General features: G+C 39.0%; 1 protein-coding gene across 2 annotated transcripts in view; it reads right to left on the bottom strand.

Annotated features, from left to right (window-relative positions):
• LOC127658109 (ubiquitin carboxyl-terminal hydrolase MINDY-3) overlaps positions 1-17,565 on the bottom strand; it is a 67,879-nt gene extending 50,314 nt beyond the window's left edge. For both annotated transcript variants that reach the window (XR_007972359.1, XM_052147214.1), the window contains exons 1-10: positions 16,795-17,565; positions 14,786-14,865; positions 14,331-14,391; positions 10,466-10,642; positions 10,092-10,143; positions 9,597-9,711; positions 9,253-9,326; positions 8,533-8,612; positions 8,154-8,224; positions 3,673-3,753 (exon numbers count right to left, since the gene is read on the bottom strand). Coding sequence is in view for 1 of the 2 variants with exons in the window: in XM_052147214.1 (XP_052003174.1) it covers positions 3,673-3,753; positions 8,154-8,224; positions 8,533-8,612; positions 9,253-9,326; positions 9,597-9,711; positions 10,092-10,143; positions 10,466-10,642; positions 14,331-14,391; positions 14,786-14,865; positions 16,795-16,888 (885 nt within the window). In the remaining variant the exon portion in view is untranslated. The remainder of the gene's footprint in view (positions 1-3,672; positions 3,754-8,153; positions 8,225-8,532; positions 8,613-9,252; positions 9,327-9,596; positions 9,712-10,091; positions 10,144-10,465; positions 10,643-14,330; positions 14,392-14,785; positions 14,866-16,794) is intronic.
• Positions 17,566-20,853: the final 3,288 nt, after the last annotated feature.

Raw genomic sequence — 20,853 nt, 5'->3', positions numbered from 1 at the left:
CCACACAGAAAACCTTAGTAACATACTGGTAACTAGGGCTGGATATTGATTAGGGGTGGCAGGAAAAATGGATTCTTAGATGGTGGTGTAGTGGTCTAAGCACATAACTGGTAATCAGAAGGATGCTGGTTCGATCCCCACAGCCACCACAATTGTGTCCTTGAGCAAGGCACTTAACTCCAGGTTGCTCCAGGGGGATTGTCCCTGTAAAAAGGGCTCTGTAAGTCGCTTTGGATAAAAGCGTCTGCCAAATGCATAAATGTAAATGTTTCACAAACGTCAAGCATGGATTTTATGAATGTTTCTTGCTAATGTAATGTTGACGGAACGCAAAAGACGCACCTCGTAAGTGTGCAACTTCAGCGCCCGGACAGTCTTTTGGCATGCACTTAACACGAGATGGCTTAGCAGGAAATTCGACCTGCTCCCTCGGGATTAAAAGCAAGTGTATGGAAGCACTTTGGATTTTATGAAGACGAAGATAAACATGAGTTAGACAAACAGCCACATTGTACGCAAGTTGTGTCAAACTAAAAAAAAAAAATATTTTGGAAACACGACAAACATGAAAACCCATATTAAACTTTTCCACCCGGAGGAAGAAAATAAACTGCCGGTTGTAGCTGCGAACCAGATAACAATCGAGCACCGATGTCAAAGCTTCCACCCAGCTCCGAAAAGGCTAAGAGAATTACAAATTCGATTGCAATATTTATTGCCAAGGATTTGAGTCCTTACTCGGTTGTTGAAAACCTTTCGGGGTATGTTGCGCACGTTGGAGCCGAGATACAACATCCCATCTAGTAAATACTACACTGACACAGCGATCCCCACACTTATGTATTATACTTATGTATTCCTGGCACTAGTGTCTCTGCAGAAAGAGTTTTTTCTACAGCAGGAGATATGGTCACTGCACAGCGGAGCACACTTGCATCTGAACATGTTGACCAGCTCCTGTTCTTACACAAGAACTTGCACATCACTAGCTAAACACATTTGCACCGTCATGCACTGTCACTTATTTAATACCAATATATGCTGTAAACAGACCTGGAAGTAAACCCAGAGTCTTACTAAGTTCTACAGAGTTTACTGTACTGCCCTCCACTTAGTGTGTCAGCCATTTATAAAAAGGTAGTCAACATTTTGACTCCCCTCTGCTTTTTATTGTGGTATAAAGCTAAATGTTTATACTCTTTTATGTTCAGGATTTATTTTAAAGTCAGAAGCTTAAGACTCTTATTTATCATTGTATAAGTGCAATTATACTTTAATTTAAGTGCAATTTACAAGTTATTCAGAATATGCCACAAGCATAATTTTTGTATGAGAGCAGCTAGTACAGAAAGCTTTGTATGATTTTTGGCTCAGCAAAATTTATTTATTTTTTTTGTCTGATTTGACTTGCCACATTTCTTCCATTTGTTGTATTAATACAAGTTATATGAAGTAAATTCATTATGAATCATTACAAATATTTTGCTTTAAAAGTACAAAGCAGATTCCCACCCTCTAGATTCGATAAGATTAGATTACGATTCACAAGCTCTCGATTTGATCCAATTACGATTCTATTCAATTCAATATAGATTAATTTGGGAATATTTTAGTTACAATGTCCACTTTACTTACTTATGAAAGTAATTATGTCCCAGACAGTGCTGTTAATTACACTGGGGTCCTTCTAACTAGATACACTTTGAAAATAATTGAGTTTGATCATTTTGTTCACATTTAAGCTTTTAAAAAAAATGAACAAATCCCTGTATTCCATCAGTAAATATGTTATATTGCATATATAATATTTTGTTTCATGTTTATTGTTTACATGCACAGTTTGTAATATGGCTGGGCAATAGGACAATTAAATCAATATTGATGATATCTTACATATATCCCGATGCCGACTGCGATACTCATTGACAGATGAACGACAATATTGGGAAACGGCAAAACCGTGGATCTGGGAACTCTGCAAATATATTTAACAGTAGACCAGGGTGTGAAACTAGCACCCACCAAATGCGAATGAGGCTGAATCCAGAAGCCGTCAATGCCCATGTCTGATTCGCTGTTTTTACAGGAGGCGTGTAGCGTATCTCGTGGAACAAGCGCAAGTAAAGAATTATCAATTATCCGTGCGTTTAGGAGGTGCTGAGAGTTTAGATTGCTTTATTTCCAAGGGGCAGTTTGTGCTTAACATGCATTGTGAATGCAACTCTGCAGGTTCAGTAATAGATATTTGTATTAAAAAGACAATTTCACCTTGAACCAAAACGTTAGTTCTATTTTATTTTATTTAGGCAGCATTAACTGTATTACCAAAATGCAATTCAAACACAAATTTTATAAGACTGCACACTTTTTTTTGGGAACACAAGGGAATTTATTAGGATTATGTATTACGATTATTATTATTATTATTATCTTTAAATGTATAATTGTCTTTAGTTCTTAATTAGTAATTTTCCACCTGTTGTCTTTCCCCGATACTTGCGTGATGGCAAATGTGGCCATTGGAGGTGGTAAATATTTGGATTGGGGGAGGTGGTTATATACGTTTTTTGACCACTTTGTTATTTTGATAGCTTTTTTGTTTTGTTTAAAGTACATTTTGAATTTAGAAATGTCTTTTGTGTTTCAATAAATGAATTTAATTTTAAAAGCAAAATCAATAAAAAGAAAATATTCACTGACCCTCTGCCTGGGGGTTGACAACGTAATTGATATCACGATATTATTTCTCAATAAATATTTTTTACATATTGCCCAGCCCTAGTTTGTACTATTTACAAGTATTTACATTGATTTGTTGAACAAATGCTCAAACTGGTACTGTCTCTTTAAGAAAACTGTCTGTTCTGAAAAGAGCATCAGTAAATGAGCGCATGTTAACAAGAGAGGACTCAAATGGCTTTACCTCATCCTTGCTATGAGTGATTAGAATTAAATATATTTATTTTTTTATCAACAAATGACTGTGTGAAGAGGAGGAGGGCGTGGCCAGGCCGTGAGGCTGAATCGGAGGGAGAGCGAGATAAAGGGGAGCCGGAGATGCCAGTTCGTGAGAGAGACTCATACGGCCATGTGAGTCTGTTTTTGTTTTATGTTGAGTTTCTTATTAAACGTAATGTTTACTTTTCAGTCAGTTCCCGCATCCTCCTTGCCCTTATTGTTACAGTTAAATTAGATTTTGGAGCAGAAATGTGTGCATAATTCTGTATGTAAATACTGGAAGACTGTGGATTCAGCATAAACAGTACTCGCATCAATTATAACTTGCAGGAGATTTACTGACGCGTACTGAATTTACATGAACTGACATTCCCACTCAGACTCTGAAATACACCTCACATCAGCACTCCCTCTCTCGGAGTTCGGACTGCCAAAAGCTGACCACATGCTGCATGGGCTGAAGCCAGGCCACACCACACTACATGCCTTATAAGTCCAAAAACCTCTTTCTGCCTCTCATCCATCCCATACTCCCCATCTCTTTTCTCCTCCTTTCTCTTCCAGAAGACGTCTAGGGCACTAAATCTATTAGCATGCACATTCTTGTGTTTTTGAGTCTTCACTCAACAATGAAATAAAAGAAAACAAACAGCCAGACTGCTTTAGATAAAAGAGTGTGGAAAAAGAAGAAAACAGCTTATTTTCTTAACTCACCTTAGTGAAGAATACTGAAAGATGTGTCTCACTTCCAAGGATCCAAATAGGGAACTTTGGAGATTTGAGAAATGCACCAACCTTTCAAAGCAAAACAGAAACAGGGTTTGAGGGCCAATCTTGATATGGACGCCATGGTGGCAAGGCCAGATACATTCCAGAACCATCATGGCGATATGATTGGTAACATGTAGGAATTACAACTTAATGGTTAAAAACATTATTCAATCAGCCCTTCAGTTTTGGAAATGTTTTTAACAGCTAGTTGGTCTATAGCTGTGTACCAAATCCAATGCAATACAACACAACACACTTGCCTAACAAGAAAGCCTTTTAGGGCATCATAGGCATGTTCTGAACATTCAAACCCAACATTAGAATGCACCTATGATGCTCAAAAATGCTGTTGAAGTTTATCACTTCTTCTCCCTGGTTGGCAGCTATCCTATTAAACACTAAAACATGCAACTTATGAGCTGCACACTGTACATAAGCTGCACATTTGCACACTGCACAAACAAATCAAAATCGAATTAAAACTGAATGAGATGAAGAGTCATTAATTTAACCCATGAAACACAAGACTGGGGAATTTTGAACAATAATCAAGTACGGAGAGTCCAAAGTGTAGCGTCACACACAGCCTACAGCTCAGAGATCTAGCAGTGCATCCAAATACTGAAACCACTAACACACTCTACTCAAATCACTCAACAGGTAGCAGATTTGGGTGGGGTGGCATTCCAGATGTGTGCAGAATAAAATGTTGAATATTGTGATGGGGGCTCAGTTGGTTCTAAATATGATGCGATACATTCCTTCACACCTCTTCTCCAAACACAGCTCACTGCACATATCCTGAATCTCTGATTAGCAATGTGATTGCCATTTAAAATGAAGCAGCTCTTAATTACTATTCTGCTCTTTCTATTCTCCCCAGATAAAAACAATACAGACATCCATTTCTGCCCGGGCTCATAAAACTACAGGATATGCATGTGCCCTGTGTTGTTGGCTGAATTCCCTAATGCTCCCCACTTTAGCACTAGAAGAGATGCAAGCAAGGAAGCATTTAGCCTCTGTAAAAAAAGAAGCACTACACCTGTATATCTGTATACCTAAAAGACGGTGTTGTTGTCCTTTGCAATGTTAACAAAGGCAGTTTTTAGTAGAATTTTGTTTGGAAACATAATTTGACTGTCACACAAACCTCAAAGTACTTTCAGTTGTTTATGTTCTATCATGTATATAGATGACATACTTCATGCAATGACCTTTATTTTAAGGTACTGGCAAAAGAGAAACTTTTTGATGAAATCACTTTTTGATTAAATCACAAACAATGACATCAGTTCCCCATAAATGAGACATGATGGATAGCATTTGTTTCACAGCAGTTCACTCTGGACAGTGGACTGCAAAAAGATGACGGTTTCTAAAAACATAAACATAACATACTATGAGATAATGTTCTATAGCAGTTATTGAGGTAGCAGACAGTTATAAAGTGACAGTAATTCAAGTGCAACTCAGGACACGTGTGTGTGTGTGTGTGTGTGTGTGTGTCAAACCAGTCTCTGAGTATTGAGGAGTCTGATGGCTTGGGGGAAGAAGCTGTTACACAGTCTGGCCGTGTGGGCCCGAATGCTTTGGTACCTCTTGCCAGACGGCAGGAGGGTAAAGAGTTTGTGTGAGGGGTGTGTGGGGTCGTCCACAATGCTGGTTGCTTGTGGATACAGTGTTTTTTGTAAATGTCTTTGATGGAGGGAAGAGATACCCCGATGATCTTCTCAGCTGTCCTCACTATCCTCTGCAGGGCTTTGCGGTCCGAAACGGTGCAAGTCCCAAACCAGGCAGTGATGCAGCTGCTCAGGCTGCTCTCAATAGTCCCTCTATAGAATGTAGTGAGTATGGGGTGTGGGAGATGTGCTTTCCTCAGCCTTCAAAGAAAGTAGAGACGCTGCTGGGCTTTCTTGGTAATAGAGCTGGTGTTGAGGGACCAGGTGAGGTTCTCCACCAGGTGAACAGCAAGGAATTTGGTGCTCTTGACGATTTCCACAGAGGAGCCGTCGATGTTCAGCGGAGAGTGCTCACCCTGTGCTCTCCTAAAGTCAACAACCATCTCTTTTGTTTTGTCTACATTCAGTTGGCTCTACACCAGTCCGTTAGCCGCTGCACCTTCTCTCTGTATGCCAACTCGTCGTTCTTGCTGATGAGACCCACCACGGTCGTGTCATCGGCGAACTTGGCGATGTGGTTCGAGCTGTGCATTGCTGCACAGTCGTGAGTCAGCAGAGTGAACAGCAGTGGACTGAGCACACAGCCCTGAGGGGCCCCCGTGCTCAGTGTGGTGGTGGTGGAGATGCTGTTTCCGATCCGGACTGACTGAGGTCTCCAAGTCAGGAAGTCCAGGATCCAGTTGCAGAGGGAGGTGTCCAGGCCCAGCAGGTTCAGCTTTCCAATCAGGTGCTGAGGAATGATTGTGTTGAATGCTGAGCTGAAGTCTATGAACAGCATTCGAACGTATGAGTCCTTTTTGTCTAGGTGGGTGAGGGCCAGATGGAGGGTTTTGGCGATGGTGTCGTCCGTTGAATGGTACGCAAATTGCAGTGGGTCTAGTGAGGGGGCAGCTGGGTCTTAATGTGCCTCATGACGAGCCTCTCAAAGCACTTCATGATGATTGGTGTGAGTGCGACGGGACGGTAGTCGTTGAGGCAGGACACTAAAGACTTCTTTGCCATGGGGATGATGGTGGTGGCGGTGGTGGCCTTGAAGCACGTTGGAACGACAGCGCTGCTCAGAGAGATGTTGAAGATGTCGGTAAGAACATCTGCTAGCTGGTCTACACATCCTCTGAGCACTCTGCCAGGAATGTTGTCTGGTCCAGCAGCCTTCCGTGGGTTGACTCTACGTAGAGTTTTCCTCACATCCGCCGTGGTAAGACAGAGCACCTGGTCATTGGGAGGAGGGGTGGTCTTCCTCGCCACCACGTCATTCTGCACTTCAAACAGAGCGTAGAAGTTGTTCAGCGCATCTGGAAGGGAAGCATCTTTGACACCGGCAACTGATGTTGTCCTGTAGTTGATGATGGCCTGGATGCCCTGCCACATGCACCGCGTGTCACCGCTGTCCTGGAAGTGACTGTGCATTTTCTGAACATGTGCCAGTCAGTACACTCAAAACAGTCCTGAAGAGCAGAGATGGCTCCTGCTGGCCAGGTTTTCACCTGCTTCTGAAGCGGTTTTGTGCGTCTGACAAGCGGTCTGTATGCTGGAATTAACATAACAGAGATGTGGTCTGAGTAGCTGAGGTGGGGCAGGGCTCCGCCCGGTATGCACCTGGGACGTTAGAGTAAAGAAGATCAAGCACGTTCGCCCCTCTCGTTGCAAGGTGCACATATTGATGGAATGCAACTCAGGACACGTGTGTGTGTGTGTGTGTGTGTGTGTGTGTGTCAAACCAGCACTACTCAAGCACTTTCAATGTTCTTTCTTGTTTTCATTTTATATATAAAAAGTTTTAATAAATAAATAAGCTGAAAATACTTGAGAAAAGTGTAACATGTCAGCAACATGAAAGCATTATTATCTGAATTAAATAAATACAAAGATTAGGTTACAAAATGAAAATAAATAAATTGCATTTTCGAATTTTTTTTCCCTCCACATTTATCATGCATTTTCTTTACAATGTTATTTTAATTACGATTTTAAAGATTCCCAACACTTATTAATGAAGAAATAAAATAAAATAGAAAGATTGAACAATTTATACTGGTAAGTATTTATGAGTCATGTTTGTGCATCATCCATAGGGAATTTGCAAGCCTGATATATTATCAGCTTTAATAAATTATTTTTGTTGTCACCAATATGAACGGGGAAGTTTGTGATTAATTTTATTTCCACAATGATATTTGCATGAGGTAGCTCATTATTACTGTAGGCTACATACTGCAAACATGTTCATTCTCAACATCTGTAATTTTCTGTATTTGTGATCTAGTCATCTTATTTGAAAAAATCCATCTTTCTTGAAAATGTTAGCCTATGCTTGTGATGGAGTGGTATTGGAGCAACGGAAATGCTGATGTCCTAACTTTCAGAGAGAGAGAAAAAAAAATGCACCTCCGTGGTGGGCACATTTCACCATTTCGCAACACTCCCGTAATGTGAGTCACGTTCAATGATTGGGATGATTGGGACTACAGTCGGCTACGATGTATATCGTGCAGTCTGACATAACGTTGCGCAGTGTGCCCTGTCGATATCAATGTGTTCATATTGTACAGTCTGACAAGCAACAATCGTAAAGGACTATCATAAATCGTAGTGTGCACCCGCCTTTAGAATCTTTCACACAGCACATGCTAACAATGATCTTGGATTTATCAACACTGCAGTCAATGGGAACACCACCAATACCACATAATAATGTAATGAAGTTGCTGTGAGCTCCTGTGAATAAGAGAATATATGCACCTTGCAATAGCGCAGTGACTCCATTAGTGTAAGGAATCCAACAGAGGCTTGCTGATGGATGCCATGAAGCACTAGGAGAGAAGATATAACAGAAAAGGTCTGTCAATATCATAAAATACACATTTGAATATATTTTACTCATTAAAACATAATAAACTTAATGCTGTAAAACTTTTTTAGCAGGCCAAACACGTGTGCCAAAGATGGACCAAAATGCTAGATAATGATACCACCAGGTGGTCAGGTCTGCAATAGCAGAGCAATAGACAAACTACTGTGGCTTGAAAGTTATGAGAAAATGATAAAGAAAATGACAACAGAATGAGTTCAATGAGCTAATAAATATTAAATTAGCTGAATGATATTCATTGAATCTTACTCATTCCAGAACATTCTCTATCACCGTCCCACACATTTGACACAGCATGGCCTGTCACCAGTAGGTTAATAAGACTCTGGCTAAAAAGATGGAAATAAAGAATTGTATTAGTATATGGTAAACACAGAACAGTCAACATCTCTTCACTGTAAATATAAATTTAAGCTGAATAAACAAGCTTTAGACTTTGAGTTTAATGTACTATGTGCAGAGTTATAAACCAATATTACAACTAAACAAATTCAGTTTAATGGTTTAAAAGTAGACTGACACCCTTTATTGTTCCACTGACACCCTTGACACCCTTTATTGTTCCACTAAATCCAAAGTTTCTGAATCAAAAGCAAACCACACTGAAGGTCATCCTTTGAAAGTCGAGCATCTGGATGCTCAGACTTTGAGAGCAAACTCTATAAAAATAATCTTTTTACTTAATGAAGTTTCTGCCGTGATCTTTTTTTTTGTGCACAGCCTAAAATTGTGATTCCCGATTCTTGTATCGATCCATGACACCAGTATACAGCACTGAAGGAACATCACCTTGACCCTGACAACATGTCCAGGAAAACTTACTAAAGTTTGAGATCTCGAGAATTGGAAATAGCGAAGCAGACATCAGACTCATGGTAAATGATCTTTGGTGCAGTTATCCTAAAAACTGCTACAATGTACAGTTACGTACCTGATCAAAGAATACATTAATAAATACCAGCATTTTACCTGCCATGGCCATACACAGGGTCAATCAGAGGTTCAGAAGTGTCTTCTATCTCATTCTTTATGTTTTCAATCCCCTAAAAAAAAAGCGCTGAAGTCAGAGTAAGCACCCACTTACACATATGAGCATGGCTGATGAATGTCATGAGGATAGGAATCCAGAGCGCACTTCAAATTTAGATGATACTGGTTTCCCATGCAATCTCATTGAAGCAAATTTTTAATCACATGTTTAAAGGAAATTTTCAAAAACATATTGCCATAAAGATCTATTCGTTCCTTTGTCTGTTCTCAGCTAATGTCCTCATGTGAGTAGTACATGTAAAGTATGACAAAGTGTGGAATACCTTTGTAAGTATGACAGAGTACAGAAATAGCAGAACCCCAAATTTGTTCCTCCAAGTGTCATACAGTGACAACACAGCCTCTCTCAGCTCGGCACCAGTCCTGAGAGACCTTTTTCTGAGGAATTAGAGACCACAATGTGATTGTACATCCAGTAAGGATCTTGTCCAAATGAAAATACGGGTTGAACAGTCATGTGATAACTATGAATAAAATAAATAACTGACAGATGTGTCCTAGATCTTTTTAGACAGGGCCCGATTTAACTATGCAGTTGGCTACTTATGCAGCACTGCCTTTCAATATTTTACCAGCTTTTTATGATGGAATCCTACATGAAGGTATGAACATCAAACATGTACATGATTTGAGTTTTCAGCCAGAAACGTGCAGATTTGTTTCAGGAAGAGTAGAACCGTTTTTCACGTTGAAGGCACAGAGGAAAAAATTAATAAATTCGAATACAAATCCAACGTGAAGTGAGTTTGTGCACTTACTGTACGACACTGTGAAACCTCTCAAAGCCAAGCTCCTCAGCAGCCAAAGCAGCTATACACACAGCATGCAAAAACACAAACTCAATTTACAAGACACTTAAGACATAGAAGTCCAAAGGTAATTTTGTGTAAGATTGACAAACACTGTTAATGAGAACACACATATCTCAGTAAGTTTACAATACACTGAAATATCACACTGTGTCAGATATTCTGAATTAAAAATTCACTATCAAAAGCATATTACAAACAATGCATCGTTTCATTGTTTAAATACACAAAATATTAAGTATTAGTGTTCAGTATTATTAAAATGGTGGCATTTGACTTGGTTCAGTTATCTGTACAACATTAAGAACTAATGTTTCTCTTACTTGGTGTGTCAGTAGGCTGACTTGACTCGGGCTCTGGGTGGCTGTCAGTGACGTCAGAGCTGTCCGTGGTCTTGGCATGAGGCCAGGTGGCCAGGTGAAAGGCCTGTGTCTTATTGAGGCAGGCTGACTCCAGGATTTCACTGAGAGTAGAGCACAGGTCTGTCCGTTGCTCTTCCTCTGTGTATACAAACACAGCACATACCGTACTGTGAAAAGTCTAAGGCACATAAGATGTTTCACAAAAGCATTTGTCTTAATATGTTATTTATATCTTCAGCTTTAGTGTGTCAATAGGAAATATAAATGTTAGCCTCCCAAACATTACTTTTGCAAATAGAAAAGATTAGAATAGAAGAACAGGGAGCCCAGCAACATGGATCCCACAAAGCCCCCCACTGAACATCGTGTCAGTCTGAGATTAAATAAAGAGACAGAAGCCATTGAGACAGCCTAAATAGGTAGAAGAACTGTGGTGAATTATCCAAGAAGCTTGGTGAGTCCTATCTGCCAACAACCAAAAAAGACTCTGTCCAAGTGTACCTAGTAGAATTGGTGGTTTTAAAGGCAATGATGGTCACACCGAATATTGATTTAGCTTTATGTTTACTGGATTTTGTATGACATAAAATGATAAATTAAAACTATTTATGCCATTATTTTTGAAGACATCCTCACTATGCAAAATTTTTGTGTGCATCACGATTTCTAAGAGGCATCAAATACATGGATGGGGGAGGGAGGGGGAATTTGTGCTTTTGTTTTATGTTGATTCAAATTTATTACTGGCCTGGGCTGCATTTTCCAAAAGCATTGTGAGACTAAGTAGATCGTGGAAACCATTGACGCCAGTGGTCTCTAAGATAAACTTAAGCTTGCGATTCTTTTGGGAAACGCAGCTCTGATCTTTTCCCACACATGGATGGCATTTATAATGCCAAAATTGCCTGAGTAAAAACATTTTAAGTGCCTTATTTATTTCACTCAGAAGCACACAAATAGCAAATAACACACTCACACAAAAGAAATTCTCATACTCTTATCTGTTAAAAGTAAAGTTAGTTTTTTTTCATGCATTTATGCAAAATTATGTAAATTTACAAAAGAAATCCAAAAGTGATCAGATTATATTATTTTAAAATGTAATCCCAGACTAGTTAGTCACATAATTTGTAATCGGTTCCATATTATAATTCAGAAGTAATCTACCCAACACTATACACACACTACATTATTATGAGGGCATAAATTATGAAAGAATGTCAAATAAGATCAACACACCAGAGTGAGGAGTTGATTGGAGGAGAAGAAAATGACACAATTCACTTCACCTATAACACAACAATCCAGTAAACCTGACACAATGCTTTTTCATCTGAAATCAAAACTGTCTTTTACAATCTGACAAAAGACAGCTGTTGAAATAGCATTACAGATGATAAGGAATGTTACTTTTAGAATTGCAAATTCTAATTATGAAGTTGTTACTTTGGAATGCCACTTTTCCTGCTTCTGGAACATTAAAAGTATATTTGCCTGTAATAAGAATAAGGATTATGTGCATTTAAAATACATAATATATATTCAATAACATATCGTTGTATTGTGTATAAACATGTATAAAATTGGCAACTAGCATAGTTGGCATATTTCAACATAAAATGCCAAGGACACTCAGTAATTTATTCCTCATTTAAAAGATTTTAGACTTTCCCTAAGAAATGTATTGTGATTTTGAAACATATGTATAAAAGTCATAACCACTGATATGAGATAAAGACTCCAGTCATATCGGTACTCTTATTATTTTCTACGTGTCCCCTCATGGAGGAAGCCATTTTAGAATCACATGACTAGCCGAATACTACTGGCTTATTCTCTATAGCCGCCCTGTTATTTGGAAATTTTACTCATGGATTAAATTCATCTTGGCTGACTGTGAATAGTACATTTCTACAATGGCATCTGTAACTGAAAACTATTCAATTTGAATGATACTGCATCCAGACCTTTAGGTGTCAGTGTAAATGCAAGATGACAAGCATTATACATATATATATACACTCACCTAAAGGATTATTAGGAACACCTGTTCAATTTCTCATTAATGCAATTATCTAATCAACCAATCACATGGCAGTTGCTTCAATGCATTTAGGGGTGTGGTCCTGGTCAAGACAATCTCCTGAACTCCAAACTGAATGTCAGAATGGGAAAGAAAGGTGATTTAAGCAATTTTGAGCGTGGCATGGTTGTTGGTGCCAGACGGGCCGGTCTGAGTATTTCACAATCTGCTCAGTTACTGGGATTTTCACGCACAACCATTTCTAGGGTTTACAAAGAATGGTGTGAAAAGGAAAAACATCCAGTATCGCGGCAGTCCTGTGGGCTGAAAATGCCTTGTTGATGCTAGAGGTCAGAGGAGAATGGGCCGACTGATTCAAGCTGATAGAAGAGCAACTTTGCCTGAAATAACCACTCGTTACAACCGAGGTATGCAGCAAAGCATTTGTGAAGGCACAACACGCACAACCTTGAGGCGGATGGGCTACAACAGCAGAAGACCCCACCGGGTACCACTCATCTCCACTACAAATAGGAAAAAGAGGCTACAATTTGCAAGAGCTCACCAAAATTGGACAGTTGAAGACTGGAAAAATGTTGCCTGGTCTGATGAGTCTCGATTTCTGTTGAGACATTCAGATGGTAGAGTCAGAATTTGGCGTAAACAGAATGAGAACATGGATCCATCATGCCTTGTTACCACTGTGCAGGCTGGTGGTGGTGGTGTAATGGTGTGGGGGATGTTTTCTTGGCACACTTTAGGCCCCTTAGTGCCAATTGGGCATCGTTTAAATGCCACGGTCTACCTGAATATTGTTTCTGACCATGTCCATCCCTTTATGGCCACCATGTACCCATCCTCTGATAGCTACTTCCAGCAGGATAATGCACCATGTCACAAAGCTGGAATCATTTCAAATTGGTTTCTTGAACATGACAATGAGTTCACTGTACTAAAATGGCCCCCACAGTCACCAGATCTCAACCCAATAGAGCATCTTTGGGATGTGGTGGAACGGGAGCTTCGTGCCCTGGATGTGCATCGCACAAATCTCCATCAAATGCAAGATGCTATCCTATCAATATGGGCCAACATTTCACCTTGTTGAATCAATGCCATGTAGAATTAAGGCAGCTCTGAAGGCGAAAGGGGGTCAAACACAGTATTAGTATGGTGTTCCTAATAATCCTTTAGGTGAGTGTGTGTGTGTGTGTGTGTATATATATATATATATATATATATATATATATATAAACTGAGTGCACCTTTAAAGCAACACAATTAAAAAGCTAATAACATGGGTTCTGAACCTGTGAACAGGAAATTGAACAGGATTGGTAGGTTGAGATTATCAGTCTAGCCTAAATGCTGTTTGAGATGCTCTTAAATAGAATTTATTCAGAGCAGTGTAATTTTTTTGACAGAAATGACAATGAGGCTGTGAGGGATAGATATACATTCTTTTCAATGTGTTGTTGTACAGTTGCTTAATGTTTTTCTGGATCATTCCGTGGACAGAACACTGAAAAAAATAATAATATTTCCAAGACATTTCAGCAGAAAAAAAAAAAAAGCTACAGACAACATGAGTTGAAAATTAGATATGATCCAGGAGTTTTTGATAGGTTTATACAGTGCATGTCATTTATGACAGGTTAAGTCGATCCATCGCAGCCGCATATTCATTCCTCTCAAAAATCAAAGGCGCCACTAATGGAATAAGGCCTATGCCTGGCTGAGTGTATTGGACCACTTGAGGGTGGAAAGGCGGCACAACTCCCTATAAAATAATACTAAGCAAACCTGAGATATCCTGCCAGTTTGAGCCTTCAGTGTTAAACAGAATATTCTTCAACAGGAAAGCCTAAAGGATTAGATACACAAAAGAACTGTTCATTAGGGTTACACTTAACCAGACACAATCTCAAGCTGACAGTAAAGCATACATCAACACATCCATATCTATTCAGACAGCATTTGAATAGGGACTACAGTAGTGGCTACTTCCTCTTAAGTGAAATTCTCAAAGATAAAATGAGTTTGAGAATAGGTTATGATATCCAGTAAGAATACAATCAAGCAGCAGCAGTTGTGATGGAAAAAGTAATGACTGTCCTTCAAGACTATATAGATTATATCACAACAATGCAGTTTTTTGATTAGAACTATGCAAAGACATGGATGTAGAATTTACTGCTTTTAAACATGATCTGAATAGACACTGAAATAATATGGCTTGATGGAAAACAGGTGAATACCTGCACAGGTGCGATGACAGCACATGGCCCGCCTTCAAACTGCTCCAGTGCACTGCGTTCTGACTCACAAAAGACAAAACCTGCAGAAATAAATGCAATAAACACACAACAATCAAGTCATCATTTTTGTCAATTCATCACGTAGGCCTAACTGAGGTGAAGTAATATGGATATGGATTTGGACTAGTGCTGAAATTATTACAATACAAGTAAAACTGGGCTAAATTTGAGTCAGCATTAGTAACAGCTGTTTTACACCACATGCTGAACCCGGAGAGAAGCAGTGCAAATGTTTTATATATATATATATATATATATATATATATATATATATATATATTGAAGTCAGTTTGTTAGTATTTGGTAGCATTGCCTTTAAATTGTTTAACTTGGGACAAATGTTTTGGGTAGCCTTCCAAAAGCTTCTCACAATAAGTTTCTGCAATTTCAACCCATTCCTACAGACAGAACTGGTGCATCACACACTTTTTCAGATCTGCTCACAAGTTTTCTATCTCCAATACCTTGACTTTGTTGTCCTTAAGCCATTTTGCCACAACTTTGGAGGCATGCTTGGGGTCATTGTCCATTTGGAAGACCATTTGCAACCAAGCTTTAACTTCCTGGCTGATGTCTGAGATGTTGCTTCAATATATCCACATAATTTTCCTTCCTCATGATGCCATCTATTTTGTGAAGTGCACCAGTCCCTCCTGCAGCAAAGCACCCCCACAAAATGAGGCTGCCATCCCCATGATTCATGGTTGGAATGGTGGTGTTCAGCTTGCAAGCCTCACCCTTTTCCCTCCAAACATAACGATGGTCATTTTGGCCAAACAGTTAAGATTTTTGTTTCATTAGACCAGAGGACATTTCTCCAAAATGTAATATCTTTGTCCCCATGTGCACTTGCAAACTTTAGTCTAGCTTTTTATGTCAGTTTTAGAACAGTGTCTTCTTCCTTGCTGAGCAGCCTTTCAGGTCATGTAAACAATTTCGGGAAAAATTACTCATGTCAAAACTATAGTTTGCTAATATTAAATCTGTGGTGTTTAGAAAATTTTTTTTAATGACTTCAACCTAAGTGCATGTAAACTTCTGACTTCAACTAATATATCTATAAGCAGACATCCAGTTTTATCATTTAAGTCATAGATTTAAACAAACAAAACAGACCTTTTTTATACTATTAAACTGAGAGCAGGTCTAAGCGGTTAACAGCAATATCCATATAGAGCTGAGTGTTGCCAAATGTAAACAAATGCACGCGACAGCACGTGTAGTCGATAAATTAAAAACTTGCCTTGTATTGAAAGACATTTGTATTAAAGTGCTCGACTCCTCTCAACTTTTTAGAAGCATTAATACATTTTTTTTTTTTTTTTATAAAAAAAAAAAGGAAAAATGTGGGATGCTGTACCTTGCTGTTGGTCAAGATGATGAGTTAACATATTGGAAGTGCGTACTTTTTGTGAGTAAAATATTAAACACAAACGTTTTGTCTGGTGTTTGAACGAATAGATAGTTATTCTATGCTGTGCAAAATTATTTTCTCTTCCCAGTCCACCCCTGAGCCAAACCGAGTGGTCAAACCGTCCTGTTGTGCGAAACAACATTTAGGCACATCGTCCTCGTCCTCCACTAAATAATTATGTTTAAAAATGAGTAGAGCTTATTGTGTTGGCTGTAACTACATTAAATAATTCTACACAGCTGCATTAGATTACACCTGCATCATGTAAATAAGATATCATGACGATCGGTCGAGTAACACGTATCAATAACTCACTCATGATAACCATTTTATAACTTTATTTTCTGTCGCAGCAAATTCTGGTGTAAAAGCACACGCGTTGTTTGCTGCGAAAATGACGTGACTCACTGCTTCGGTTCGATTCACGCGCTGCTTCGGCGACTGTCAAAGCTGCTCTCTGTAATCGTGAGTCTTTGGTAGGGATCAAGAAAACCGATCAAGAACAGTCTTTTTGTATGGCACTGGGACTGCTTACCTTGAGACCACCTGCGGAATAGAGATGCTGACACTCCCCCGCCGCTGGGTCTCCCCCACACCAGATCCACAACCTCTTTACTCGTGTCCGACATTTCTACTGATCTTGTTCTTTAATTAATAATTCAAATCATGCATCAAGACAAACAAAGATTCCTGTGAAAGCTAACCGCTGTACGGCATGCGACGCGGCTAGCTGATGATAAGCAGCGCACTCCTCCTGGCCTGCTTTTGCAGCAATGATGAGTCTTGGAGATTTGGATTTGCTGAGCTGGTGGCATTGGCCGCAGATTCTCTAGTGATGCATAAACAGTCCCGCGAGCGATGAATGACCGAACGTTCGCGCCAAAAGACGTTTAAAAAACGTTTAGAACGTTAACTTGCCGCAGCATAAACACGTAATTCGTAACGAAAGGACAACAACACAGCGATCTATTCACAAGATACAGGCTAGATATGTGCCTAAATGAAATGTTTTACGCGTGCGGTCTTATTTTGCGTTAAATTATTTTATGAAAGTTTTCTATATTTTCTTTCTGTCAGGCAGGCTGGTCTGACTTCACTGAAGTAACTGACCGAAGCTTACTATGTTACCTAATGTCCAAAGATGCAAAGCAAACGTTTAGCTCGTTCCACCGACAGCTTGCTTTTTTTTTAAGAGTATCCAACGCTTGACAGCTGCACTCGATACCACCTAAAAAGAAAATAAACGTCGAATTTAAGTTTTAAGAAATAAATTGTCGTCTGACTGGCAGAGATAAAAGAAGAACGCTTCTTCTTCTTTGGGGTTTTACGGCAGCCGGCATCCAATAAGTTGCATTGCTGCCATCTATGGTATTAGCACCTAAGTGCACTATATCCTATTATACAATCCAGTATCTTTTAGAAATTTAAAAAGACACTGCTTTCCCCTTGTGCTTAAATGCGAGTAACCAATTACTCGCATTTCTCTGAGCAGATCTTGTCTTTGGTGGTCATATTTTCTACAAAAAAACAAAACATGATTCACTGTCTCAGGTTCTTGACATGAACATAAGCCACTCTGGTGTTTTCCTAAAATAAATAAAGTGCTGTTCAGAAACGTATGCCCAATCCTCATTCTAGAAATAATAACCTCTTCCTTACGTCTAACCTCTCCTCCTTTACAAACCTTAACTGAATCAGTTACCCTACTAGAAATAGAGAATAGGTGCCTCCCTTTATTTTCTTGCTCCCAGAACTGTTGCCATTTCAAAATTGTTCCCTGCCACACAATACTTTTACCCTCCGCTTTGGACAGATTTAAGTTTATATCTATTGTTTCCTTTTGAGCAGCTTCCTTGGCCAACTTATCAACCTTTTCATTTGTTGCAATACCTACATGAGCTGGGACCCATACAAATGATATTTCTACTTCTCTCCTTTTCACATCTCTAATTGCCAGAAGAATATCATATACAAGGTCTTGTCGACTCTTTGAGGTCCCTTTACCATACTATTAATAGCTGACACAGAGTCACTACATATCAACACTTTATGGTTCTGAATCTGCTCAGTCCATTGCACTGCCATCAGGATTGCATATAATTCCACTGAAAACACACTTAGGAAATTTGAGGTTCTCTTACAAACTTGGGTATTCCACTTCTGAACAACAAAAGTTGCTCCTGTAGCACCTGTTTCCTGATCTTTTGAACCATCAGTAAAAATATGTGCTCCTGATATCTCTCTATTATATGACAGTGAAATTCATGCACCAAATCTGATTCAGGATTCTCTGACTTAATCCTAAGTATCTCTAAATCAATCTTTGGAACCTCCAATTGCCATACAGGAACTGATGGCCACAGTACTCCTGGACAAAAGTTCTTATCATGTATAGACATTTCCTGGGCCAATGCCTCCCCTGTCCATCCAAAACTTTGAGGACTTGCCATCTCTCTCTCCCAGCTTACCTGAATTGTCGCTTTAACTGGGTGATCACACTTTTGACCCATCAAGTTAACCCAATAGTTAGCCTGAAGCTGCTGTCTTCTCAAACAGAGTGGCATTTCTCCTGTTTCTACCTGCAAAGAACACACTGGGGAAGATCGCACAGCTCCTGTACATATTCTTAGTGCCTTAGCTTGAACTATATCTAATCCAGCTAAAACTGACTTGGCTGCAGATCCATAAACCAAACACCCATATTCAATTCTTGCTCTAATTAAATATACATAAATTTGCTTCAAAGAAGCAACATCTGCTCCCCATTCTGTTCCAGCAAGACATCTCATTAAATTCATTACCCTTTTACATTTGTCTACTACTTTTGAAAATGCTCCCTCCATGTAAGTCTTGTGTCAAAAAACACACCAAGAAATTTAAAACTTTTCACTCTTTCCAAATTCCTACCATATAACTTCAATTTTATACTTTCATCTATTCTCCTCCTAGTAAAAAACATAGCCTTTGTCTTCTCAATAGAGAATCTAAACCCCCATTTCCTTCCCCAATCCTCCACTAGGGTTAGAGCTTCCTGCACCTTCTTCAGTGTATACTTTACATTTTTCCCCCTTTTCCATAGGCTACCATCGTCTGCAAATAATGACTTTCCAATTCCCGGCTGAACATTAGAAAAAGCATCATTAATCATTATATTAAACAGCAATGGACTAATAACACTACCTTGAGGTGTACCATTTTCTACAAAGCAGCTTCTAGATTTTTCTGACCCTATTTTCACCTGAATACTTCTATTATTTAAAAAGTCCATTACCCAGTTAAACATATTTCCCTAATTCCCAACATGTGCATCTTGATTAAAAGACCCTCTACCCATAGCATGTCATATGCTTTTTCTACATCTAAGAATACTGCCACAACAGTCTCTTTATTTATCTGTGCTTTTCTTATTTCATCCTCAAGGCATATGAGTGAATCAATAGTACTTCTCCCCTTTCTAAAGCCATTCTGACGACTAGCCATCAACCCCCTTTCTTCAATAAAGTGCATTAGCCTTCCATTCACCACCCTTTCCATTAAATTACCTAAATGAGAAGTTAAAGCTATTGGCCTATAATTTGCTGGATTACTAGCATCTTTCCCTGGTTTTCTTATTGGGACAATAACTGCCTCCTTCCATCCTACAGGAATCTTTCCTTCCTCCCAGACTTTATTAAATACATTTAAAACCTTATTCATTCCCTTATCACTTAAATGTCTTAACATAATATAACAAATTTCATCTTTACCAGGAGCTGAATTCTTACACTTATCCAATGCATTTCTTAATTCTCTCAGTGTGAGAGGAACATTATATTTATCCTCTAATTTTTCTTTCTTTTGAATAACCTCAACATATTGACTCCTTGTTTCTTCCCTAGCCCTCCTTTCTTCTTCTGAAAGATTACTGGAGCTATGTACCTTACTCAGTGTGTTCACCATCATTTCTGCTTTCTCTAGGCTTGATATAGCCAACTGCTCTCCATCTGAAAGGATCGGATAATTCCACTCTCTTCTGTTACCTTCCATTTTCTTAATCATTCCCCATACATCATTTATATTAATAGTACTTCCAATTGAGCTACAATAATCCCTCCAGTATGTTCTCTTTGCCTTATACTCCTTCTCACTACTGCCTGTGCTTTCTTGTATTCAATCAAATGTTGAAAGTTATGAGTTCTTTTTAATTTTCTAAAAGCTCGGTACCTTTCCCTAACTACCTTTTCACATTCAACACTCCACCATGGAACCGCTTTTTTTACTAGTTTTCCTGAACTTTTTGGTATTGTAGCCATTGCAGCCATATAAATACTCTGTCGCAACTCAATTTCATTTCTTTCAACATCATTTGTTTCTTGGACTGAACTAATATATAATTCACTTATTTCCATAAATCTCTTCCAGTCTGCCTTTTTGAAAATCCACCTTCCATGACTATCTTCTGTGCTCAACCTTACATCAACGTTCACTTTACATATAATTGGGTAGTGGTCACTTCCAATAGTGCTTTCTCCATGCACTTCCCACTTACACTTTGAAGCCATTCTACTAGACAAGATTGTGAGGTCTAATACTGACTCTTTACCAGTTCTAATAT

Source organism: Xyrauchen texanus, chromosome 17 (genome assembly GCF_025860055.1).
Source record: "Xyrauchen texanus isolate HMW12.3.18 chromosome 17, RBS_HiC_50CHRs, whole genome shotgun sequence".
Lineage (NCBI taxonomy): Eukaryota > Metazoa > Chordata > Actinopteri > Cypriniformes > Catostomidae > Xyrauchen > Xyrauchen texanus.
Note: the sequence above shows the minus strand (reverse complement) of the source record. Positions and strands in the feature narration are given on the sequence as shown.